This window comes from Achroia grisella, unplaced genomic scaffold (genome assembly GCF_030625045.1).
Source record: "Achroia grisella isolate CSIRO2021 unplaced genomic scaffold, CSIRO_AGI_Agris_v1 utg1360, whole genome shotgun sequence".
NCBI lineage: Eukaryota > Metazoa > Arthropoda > Insecta > Lepidoptera > Pyralidae > Achroia > Achroia grisella.
Window position 1 is genome coordinate 177,053 of NW_026712626.1, and position 11,972 is coordinate 189,024.

The window sequence follows — 11,972 nt, forward strand, 5'->3', positions numbered from 1 at the left end:
AACATCCATCCATCCATACTCACAAACTTTCGTGTTTATAATATAAACCTGACCAATTCTCCACACAGCGCCATGTAGCCCTAATTTAAGCAGAGCTTATAGGTACTAAACAACTAATTGAATAATTTAATACATTTTTTCTAAATACATACATAATATAAATAGAAAACACTTAAACCGATATAGACTATCATATTCATGTATACAAATGTTTATATCGTGCGATCAAACCCGCTACCATCGGTAGAAAAGCAGTGTGCTAAACTGCTAAACTACCGAGACCATCAAACTAAAGTCACACAGTCAAACATATACCCTACATATACATTTGAAATGTAAAACGTGTAAAATAATATTTATAAATATAATCGATAAAATAAATACTCATTGACAATAAACTATCAATGAGTATTTGTTGTAAATTAAATACTTATTGACAATTAAATAAACTAAGTATTTATTAATTAATATATTTATTGATAAAATAAATACTCATTGACAATGAAATAAATCGTCAATGAGTATTTATTCTATCGAATTAGGTATTATTTTGCGGAAGTCCATTTCAGTATTAAATGTATTTGTATTGTATTGTTTACGCTACAATAGCGCGCGGTTAGTCGCCGAACAGTCAATACTAGGCTTCCAAGCTATATCTGAACTCTATTCAATGCCTGATGATGCCTCGTTCAGAGGCGAAACACGTGTCGGAATTTGATCACCATTAGAGAAGGTCATAACGGTAGTCAAGTTTCCGCACCGAATATTCGTGATCACATACATGCTAATTGTAGCGGAATTAAACAAAATAATATAGATCCATTAAGTAGTGACATTAAGGTAGTGACAATGAGTATTGTTATGACATGATACGTCAGTTAACGCTCTCTCCGATCAGTACAAGTGATAAGTGATGACGAGCTCTTTTTTTTCTTTTCAACATTGACCAAAGGAATATTTTGTGCGGTTTTAAATGTTGCTTTCTATATTTTTTTTAAACATTTAGATTTGAAATTCGAGTCGCTCATTAGTAGAGTTGTAATGTAAGACATAAGTATAAGAATTGCATTCGTGAAAAGTGTGTAGACGTTTAGGAGCTAGAATTTAATATCTGCACTCATTTAAATTCCATCATAGGGATGGAATGTAAGGCTAAAATTCATCATAATTAAAATTTATTGTTACAAATTTTGTCAAATTTGAAACTCTTTGACATGAGAATTTTATATATTAGATATACGATATATATATTAAATATATTTGAATAGTAAAAATTTAAATAAAATTTTAGCACAGAGAGAGGATGGAGGCACGTTTTGGTGTTTAATAAAATTAATAACGAATTAGCGTATTATTCTTATTTTAATTTAAAAGTGGAATCCTCTTTGCTAGTCAGTGTTCCCATTCAATCTGTTCAGCTAGATTTATATTCAACTTTGTGCATTATAACAATAGTGTTAATTGTGCATTGTATGTCACGGTTTCCTATCGCTACAAGCCCGCAACCAACACCAACCAAGTTCACGCACTGATTGCTCCAAGACGAATAATTACGTACACTTATTTCCGGAGTTGTACACCATTCATAATCAAATTCTCTTACCGTTATTTCGTAACACGTTTACACTTTCACGAGTGTTTCTATGGTACGATACGATATAATATATACGATACAAGCAATTTGGGGGGGTGGGGGAAGGGATTACTAGTAAGGGGGTGTGGTCCTATTGCTGGATTTGTAAGGTATCGCTTTGGTCAACTCCATGCTAACGCCGCAACAACCACACTTATATACATGATCAACCCCACAGATGTCACATCGGTAATACCACCCTACGTAACCATTTCATGAGACTAAGATGTCGTAGAGAAGTACCCCTGATAATAACGCATCAGAGGTACTTCTCTACCTCGGTACCTTTTTTTTTAACGTCAGGAAAATCTTTATAGAGGCCAATCGGTTTAGGGGTCAGATGGGAACTGCCGGATTATTATCGGCCAAAAAACCTGACGACTATTCCTTCTCAAACATATCGCCGTAGCCATGGGACCGCATATGCATTCTCCGAGACCACCGGCATTGTTCCCATAGAAGGGATTTTTTAATCTAGGCGTGCAGGGAATAGGGACCCTAATGCCTCCCTGGTGAGATTCGGATGACCCTAACCATCGTCCACTATAGGGTCAAGTATGAATTCGATGCCTTGTTTGATTAGTCGCAGGTGTCCATCGAATTCATCGAGTTAGGCGTACCAGAGCACTGATAAAAATAATTAGATACATTTTTACTGTAAATACATACATAATATACAAAACACCCTGACCGATATATACAATCATACTCATGAATACAAATGTTTGCACCGTGCTAAGAATCGAACCGAAGAGATAAGGGCAGTGGTGGGACCAACCTGGAGAAGAAAACCGTTAGACAGAAGAGCATGGAGTCTATTGGAGGAGGCCTAGATCTTAGAACAAGCTGACGAACCGAGGCTTTTAACAAAAACAACATTAACTTCACATTCAGTATAAAGGCTATAAATAAATAAGAATCGAACCCGCGACCACCGGAAGTAAAGCTGTGTGCTAAACCGCTATATCATTAAGGCCTTCAAAATTGTAGCGGAATTAAACAAATTAATATAAATCGAATAAATTTCTAGTAATGACTATTGTACCTAACACTAGTGACCTAAGACTAGATTCAATTGATGAACGTGATTTGGAGAAACTGTAGAGAAAGTGACAATTATGTCACAACCATTGGACCGTTAACACAATAGTATGGTACGGATGGTATAGAAAGTTAATTTCATATATACCCTACACCCTGTATAATATAGCAACAGTAACAGTCGATAGAGCAAAGTTTAATCTTATTAGTATATTAAACGCGAAAGTTTGTGAGTATGGATGAATAGATGAATGGATGTTACAATACATATATAAAATAATAACATACAATTTATAAATAATCAATAGTTTAATTATAGATTACCGGTAGTAAAATCTTGGTTTTATCGGCGTCTGGACAGTCGAATAATGGTGGTAGAACTGCTGATGCATCATTAGGGCACTCTTGAACTGTGACTTAAAACTGCATTGCGAACAACTGGATTCATTGCGATCTTACTAATATTATAAACGCGAAAGTTTGTGAGTATGGATGGATGGATGTATGGATAGATGCAACTTTACAGTAATACAGCTTATACATCAGAATAGGTAATACTATGTAATATTATGTTATCTGTGGTAATACGTAGGATATAAATTTGACGCTGGTAAAACCGCGGCAACAGTTACTTACTATTTTTTACAGTATCAGAAATTATTTCATATATGAACTCGGACTTCATGTAATTTCTTCTTTTCTTAATTCATGTAAAGTATCTTACTTCATACTATCATTATAAACACGAAAGTTTGGGAGTATGGACGGATGAATGGATGGATATTTTTTACTATTTCACGCAAAAACTACTGAATGGATTTTGATGAAACGTTACTGTAAAATAGCTTATATGTCAAAGTAACACAGAGGCTATAATTTAAAAAGATATGGAAAAAAGGGGGAATTATAATGTTAAATGTGAAGTAAGTATGATACAGGCGAAGTTGCACGGGTCAGTCAGGTCAGCTAGTAATTTAATAAATTGATTGAGATTGGTGGAATATTGTGACATATTGTTATTCTATTGTAATCATAATATCCCTGGACAATTTACAGAAAGCCAGCTAGTCCCAAGGTAAGTATAGCTTGTGTTAAGGATACTAGACAACTGGTATAAATACTTAGATTTTTTTTGTAAATACATACATAATATACATAAAAACATGCAGATTGCTACAAAACAGTCTATAAAGACAGTCTTCGAATCTGGCCACTACCTAAAGGCTTTATATCAATTTATATTTTTAACTAACTCTCCTGTGATGGTAACACCGATAATAGACCAAATTAGTCATATAACAATCTCTCCGTTAGAGTCAAATATATTCAGCGTAATATCAAGTGTTACATTCAGGACTATTGATAATCGAAATAGAAATAATCTTCTTCAAATAAACTTAACACAAGTACTTTTATATAGTCGAAACGCAGTTTCATTACAAGACAAACGAGCAAAAAAAACTTGCGTGTTGTTCATTTAAATAAATGTACTTCAAAATTACGTTTTTAAGAATTTTGTGTGAATGTATAATACAAACAGCCTCTGTCTACCTGTTTTGAAGTAACGGTCGTGAAGATTATGACCTCAATCAAACCAATTACATGGTACCGGTAGTCCGGATCATGTACCGTTCAAAACACTTTCTTCATAAAACCGTCGATGCACGGGCTCATTGCTTATTATCAACTTTCTTTGAATTGAGTTACGTCGATAGCCCAATCATTACATAAATGTAATATTCGTAATAAATACACGGAAATATGTTCGTGATTACGAAATTACGGTAATAACCGTTTAAGGTGATTTGGTAATCATCCATTCTATAGTTAATTGTAGACTTTATATGAAATTGTCTGAGTGGGGTCTGTCTGTTTCACCTATTTAGACGAACGTAATGGTCTAGCCGTTTAACACTCCACTTTACTGCTGGTTGTGAGTTCATTACTTGCACGATCCAAACATTTTGTAAGAATAGAATAGAATAGAAAATCCTTTATTCAAATAAACTTAATTTAAGCACTTTTGAATAGTCATAATATTTCTTTTTAATCTATCACTCATTCAGAAAGCTGTCTCATCACAAGAAAAACGAGCAAGAAACTTGTGTGTTACTCTTTTAAATAATCCTTGTAAGTTTACATTTACTAGTCAAAACGTGTGAATACAAACCACCAACTTTATTAGGGTCAAATATAAGTACACAATAAGATTAAATCAGTAGCAGTGGTAATTTGTATTCATGATTATCAGTGTTCGCTATGCGAAAAGTTTAGGTGTTTTCTATGTATTTACAAAAACAAATAATTAAGTATTACACACACAGAACACAGTTTACAAAGATATTTACAATTAATACAGTGCTACCTTGTCCCGAGCAGAGCTAGTGATGAGTACTAGACAACTGATAAATATACATATACAAAACAAAAAACAAAACATTTTTTAAAATATATACAATAAATATATAGAAAATACTTAAACATCCGTTAAGGACGAAGAATCGTACTCATGAATACAAATATTTACACTGTGCGAGGATTACCCGCGATAATCGGACATGAATATATATACATAATATATTTTGAATTGTTTTGGACATATATTTTAATTATGTACATTTATATTAAATAAATCCACGATATTTACTATACAATCTGTAAACATATTAGGAATTTTCTCAGAATTTCAATCTATAAGAAAATGTATCGTTAAAATGCATTCAGTTCTGACAAACATTTCTCATGTAATACACACACTAGACACATTAATGATTAAACAGCCTTTATTCTGAACACAGTTGAAACGTACTTGTACTTTAAATATAATAATAACTTCAAACTTAATACAAATATTCCAACACAGGTGACCTTATAGAACTCATCGGTACATTCCCCCACGAAAACTACGACTACCAAAACACAAACCAATTCGAAGACCCGATCATCATCTACGCAGACACTAACCGACCGAAACCGCACCACAACCGGCCCAAACCGGCCACTAACCCAGAACCGGATCAGAACCACCCGAAACCGGATTGGGAGTACAATCAAAACCATTATTTTCACGTGAAACCGTCATACCACGAGAGCACGACCACAAAACCGACACAGGACGACTTTTACACCCCGGACCATTATCCGGGTCAAAATAACGCAGACGGTGGTGATGATTATGTACCCGTGCACACAAACGGTCACAAACCGACACAGAGACCTAGTTATCCGGGTGAGACATTTAGCAGAAATATGGGTGCTCTTTGAAATTTTGAAAGGACAATCTCAAGTGGTTTTAATTTAATTGCATTGTAGTCTATCAATTAAAGATATAAGATTTAGTTATATCACAAATTTGAAAGTGAGTTTCTTTGTTGCAAGCTTGTAATTTCGTAACGGCTTAACTGATCGTCTTACAATTTGATATTTGCAACGGAGAGAGGCATTGGTATAGTCTCAACATCAGTATGAAAATAATCATTACTCATATTATATTAAATTAATTATGTTAGTGTTTTTTTTTAAGTTTTATTTCGAGCTAATACAAATTAATACATTGTAATAATTACAGTGTAAGCAAATTTCGAACTTATTGTACTTATTTTAAAATAATACTTATACAATTTATTCACCAAATAATTTCTTTAATAGTACAATAAATTAGCTGATATAACTGAATTTAATGACTAATTTGTTATAAAAGGTACAATTAGTAAGATATATATATTAAGAAGGATCATATTATTTACATTATTAGGGTTATTATAAATTATAGTAATTAAAATTGCAATTTTAATCACTATAATTAAATAATACACAAAATTATTGTGATTAAAATTGCAATTTAATTGCCTAATTATCTCTTGGAGCCAATCCTTAAATTGCTTCACACACAGGATGGAAAGGGGTCGAATAAATGTGACAATGTGTGAAAAGAGGTGGATGAACCAAAAGATTGGTAATTTTATCCAAAATTAATTTGAAAGTATTAAGTGCTCATTTATGTGTATATATCTAAGTACAGAAATGTTTAAACAGATAATATTTGTTTTTGTATTATATTAATTACATATTAAAGACGTCAAGTTTAATACATATATATTTTAAAGTAAAGAATCCAACAGATTATCAGCGCTGCAGATTTATCTCTAGCTTTATGCTAAGTTGGTTGCCTTTTCATCTTTGCGGTACATTAAGCCTCCTCCATTTTTTATTTGTACATGTATTTTTTTCTACCTCTTTTATGTTATTTATACATACATGTACTAAATAAACTAAAAAAGGGAACCCCAGTAATGTAAACAGCTGTGACATTGAGTTAAAAAAAAAATGTATGACTTAATATATGGATAGTTTTTTCTGTGGTCTATTGTATTAGTGTACAAACAAAAAAAAACATTTCAAACCCTAAATCAATAACCAAATTGTTCGCATCCACTTGAGTTTGTCCGTTACTCCGTTGGCCTGTCACTTTCTTGCTTAGGCTGGTCACACATTACCGGTAACAGGTGGACGAACCGTGCCTTCGACAGCATTTGATTGGCGCATTGGTTGCTACGCCCCGCCTACTTTGAAAATGCGCCAATCAAACGGCGTCGTCAGTACGGATAGCCCGGACTGAACCTAATATTGTGAGCCTAGTCTTAGATGCACCACAGCGATTTCATAATCATCGGCACCTTTCTGCTCGTTACTGCACATGCTTATATATTTAAACCTAATTACCGAATGTTTTTTTAATACAGTAGAATCATGGTTATCCGAATATAAATCCAAACATCCGATTATCCCGACAAATCGGAATTACCGAGATAGACTTTGTAAAAAGACGTCTGCTTGGGGGGGTATCTCTGACAACAATTTCAGTTTTATCGGACTACTCTAATTTTGTTGGCCGCAGCTGGCCTTTACAGCTTCACTGGATGATAGCGTAGATAGGGGAATGTAGACGGCAGTCCAAATCCGCGGAAGGATTTATGGGGCGGCTAAAGTCCAACTCCCGCCTGAAAAATTTCAGTCGAAAAGTAGCTTGTTTTATAAGCTAAGTTCCTACTTTTTGATTGACGCAGAGTACCTACGCAAACGACTTTATTCAAAGTCAATGTCGGGTAGATTAGTTAGTTTATTTTTTTACTTTGAAACTGATCATTCGGATAATATGGTATATTTTCAGTTTTATTTGATTTTGAATAATCGGAATTCTACTGTATTTTGTATGCATTATGACTTGGGTTTTGAAAGCTTTAACTGTTGTTTAATATTATGTTATTAATTAACTAATTAACTCTAATCATTGTGTATGTGTAATGGTATTTTCTTTCAGGTTATAAATTGGAAAAATACAATGTTACAAATTTGAAACAAATTTGATTAAATAGCTTATTATACCTTAAAAATGAATGGATAACTAGAAAATAATGTAACACTTATAAATCTAATAATTAAATAAAATTAAGAACGGGTATAGGGTACCTACATACTGTAATTAAAATATTTTTTAATTTGAATATTTTCTTTATTTGAGTATAGAATAATTATCAAAGAAATTGAAATTGAAATATCTTTTAATCTATAAAAGATGTTTAGCCGTCTTTTGAAAGAGAAATAGTTAAAATAAACTTAATATTAACATTTGAATAGTCATATTTTTTATACTCATTCGAAACAATTGAATGTAAAATAAACTTGCGTGTTTATACATTTTCAATAATTTTTACAAAGTGCTCTTTTTTATATACATTTTTTTTGTTAAAGAGTATATTATTATTATTTCAGGCTGTGGAGAACACTTCACTAGATCCAACAGGATTGTGGGGGGTCATTCGACCGGGTTTGGATCGCATCCGTGGCAGGCGGCGCTGATCAAGTCCGGTTTCTTGAGCAAGAAGCTGGCTTGTGGTGGTGCTTTGGTCTCGGATAGATGGGTAGTGACGGCGGCGCATTGTGTTGCCACGTTAGTATAGTTTTAAATTTATTACTGTATCATATATAGTTAAGTATTGTATTATAATAATCTTTAATATAGAAATAAAAAAAAAGTCAGAAGGAACTGAAAATATAGGTAATAAAGATTAAGGGCGCCGGCCATTAGAAAACCTCAAGGGTGCTCATGGTCATTTATTGTAATCGACCGACAAATAAATAAATATTTTACTTACATACTGCGTATTTAATAATTATTTTTGATAAAGAAACAACATTATATAATATAATTGTTTCATTTTATATTATTATTTTTCAAAAATGCAACTAGTTTTTATAATTTATACGTTTACGTATAAATTATAACAATTCTTTACGATAAAAACTAGTTGCATTTTTGAAAAATAATAATAACATTTAATTTAATAATAATAATAATTTAGTAGGTACGTACCTGTACCTACTAAATACTACTAATATAGGTAGGTATTACAGATAGACTGTATAATGAAATGACTAATAAACATTAATAAACTTTTTTAAGAACGGAAAATTTTGTTTTTTAGTACTGTATATTTATTAATGCGAAAGTATTCTGTTTGTAAGTAGATATATCAGCGATTTCTTCAAAATATAGATCACCTAGTATTTCTATTTCTATTTACATACACTATCACCTGATCATTCAGTCTTTGCTGGGTCATAGTACTCGTCAAATAAGTTTTTATTATCCAGGGGTAATCGACCCCCACCGTTTATGCTCAGGTGCTCGAGCCTCCGAGCACACACGGAGTCTTCGCATGAATTAAAAAAAAATGTCAATATTACAGAACACCAAATTCCCAACTGCGCGTGCGTCTCGGTGAATGGGACGTCCGGGACGCTGGGGAGAGGTATTCCCACGAGGAGTACGCGGTTCAAAGGAAGGAGGTACACCCCGCATATGAACCGGCCGACTTCAGAAATGACGTCGCCCTAGTGCAGTTGGATCGTAGTGTCGTATTCAAACAGCATATATTGCCTGTAAGTATTTTTTGTACAATTTAAATTTAGGTAAAACCCATTTCAGAACCAATGCTCACTGGAGTAGGCGTGTTCTAGAGTGGAGTGTTCAAGATACAGTAAATTACTTATATGCTAAATTTATGACAGGTATACAAATATAAAAGTTGCTTTATTTATTGTTCTCATTTGAACACTTTAAATTGATTACGATCTTCTTCTTGAGTCGTTCACTCTTGACAGAGTGCCAAAAGCCACGAGGCTTTTATGATGGTATCTATTCCTCTTGTCCTCCTTGGCTACAAAACTCTTCGCAATTTTTGGCGGCTGTACTAGAATATTATACAATGCTGTGTAGCCGTTTTTAAATAATTATACAAATTAGTACGCAGTTGCGGACACCGCTAGTTTATAATATACTATCAGAAATATACTTCAATAAACATTTCAATACTCAAGACTCAATTACTCAGACGCCGATAATAATTATATTACAGATATAAATCTGAAGATAATAAATATCAATATTTATATTATTACGTCTGTTCATTTTCAGGTATGTTTACCGCAAAAGCAAGTGAAGTTAGCTGGGAAAATGGCCACAGTGGCCGGCTGGGGGAGGACGAGACACGGACAAAGCTCAGTCCCTTCAGTATTACAGGTGAGTTGTTAAACTATACGATATATATATAGGACAGTAGGGATTAAATTATAAATAATATCTAAGAATTAAAACACGAATAGTAATATTTTACTCGAAAAAATAATATATAAATTTCGACCTATTCTAATGCTGTAGGTTGCAGCTGGCCTTTACAGCTTCACCGGACGATACGATACGTCTTTAGAGGGCACAGCTAGAGGTTCGAACCTCGGCTCAGGCCGTTGTAATTTCGATCCTTATTTGAATTGGATGGGGAATCGATTGAAGGGCAAACAAATAATATTACAAAAAATAAATCGGTTTACTTAATAGTTACATTATTCCCGCAGTACAAAGTATCAGAGTACGGCAGATCCTGTACTGTTAATTTAATTTGCGAGTTAAATTATATATTGTCTAATTTCAGGAAGTGGACGTAGAAGTGATACCAAATGAGCGGTGCCAACGATGGTTCCGCGCAGCTGGTAGGAGGGAGACCATACATGATGTATTCCTCTGTGCAGGATACAAAGAGGTAAGACATATATCCTGTATGATATGAGTGAGTGATAATTTATGAAATGAGTGAAATATTAAAAAAATCTTATCGACGTTTTCCTTTATTCAATGTGCATCATGTGCATTACACTTACTTGACATTTACCATTATATTTCACCCAATATGAATAATATCTTTTAAAATTATGACCTATATGTTATTTTGACATATATGCCGTTACAGTAAAGTTTCATTAAAACATCTATCCATCCAAACTCCTAAACTTTCGCGTTTATAATAATAGTGAGATATATTTATTTTAGACGTTTAATTAGTTAATAATTATATAATAATGTTAATTGTTAATGAATAAATAAAATGAAATATGTTACTGCAAATAGAAATATTTTTTATTCAAAGTAAATAATAATAATATTCCTGGATACAACCCCATATTGTCCCAAACCATAAAAATATACATCCATAATTTTTCTTTACTTCTTCCCAACTAAAATATCTAAGCCAACTGGGTGATAGGGATAGTGTTAAAAAAATATTGAAATCCAAAAGTAGCAGAGAATGCACTAATAGAATTAATTACATTTACTTAGATTTTAACTTAGGAACTTGTCAATTAAAATACACTTAATATCCAGGGTGGTCGAGATTCCTGCCAGGGTGACTCAGGAGGTCCCCTCACCATGAAATTGGAAGGTCGGAGTACCCTTATCGGCCTCGTATCATGGGGCATCGGCTGCGGCCGGGAACACTTACCCGGAGTGTACACCAACATACAAAAGTTCGTGCCCTGGATCGATAAATTGATCAACCCTTAATTTTTAATTGTCATTTCATGACAATTGTTGCTAATAAAGCCACAGAAAGACGATATACGTCTAATTTACTATGAATTTGTATGGAATAACGATGAGTAAACAACATTTATATATTTATTTTGTTGTATAAATGGAGGACCAGCCTTCTATACCGGGATATGCTGGTAGGGCATTAATGGAAAATGATAAGATGAGAAGGAAGTAAGATCAGTTATTCGATCAGTCACCAGTAATTAACCATGATGGCTTTGACTATGATTGAGGTCGACCAATCTTGGTATATTTTTAGGACTCCGGCCCAATATTCTCTATTGTTAATAATAAGGAAGGGCCGCTTGAAAGGATTTTGTTAGGTGAGTCAACTTTGGTATGTACTGACTTCAATAAAGGACTTCAATG

General features: G+C 33.3%; 1 protein-coding gene across 3 annotated transcripts in view; it reads left to right on the forward strand.

The window, feature by feature from the left end:
- The window catches only part of LOC131855352 (serine proteinase stubble), a 30,448-nt gene extending 18,839 nt beyond the window's left edge, over positions 1-11,609 (forward strand). For 2 of the 3 annotated variants that reach the window (XM_059206606.1, XM_059206607.1), the window contains exons 3-7: positions 8,447-8,624; positions 9,424-9,616; positions 10,152-10,256; positions 10,666-10,773; positions 11,394-11,609. In XM_059206606.1, coding sequence (XP_059062589.1) covers positions 8,447-8,624; positions 9,424-9,616; positions 10,152-10,256; positions 10,666-10,773; positions 11,394-11,573 — 764 coding nt within the window. In that variant the 3' untranslated portion in view covers positions 11,574-11,609. Of the gene's footprint in view, positions 1-5,537; positions 5,904-8,446; positions 8,625-9,423; positions 9,617-10,151; positions 10,257-10,665; positions 10,774-11,393 lie in introns of all 3 variants that reach the window. The other variant, XM_059206608.1, reaches the window with a different exon arrangement.
- Positions 11,610-11,972: the final 363 nt, after the last annotated feature.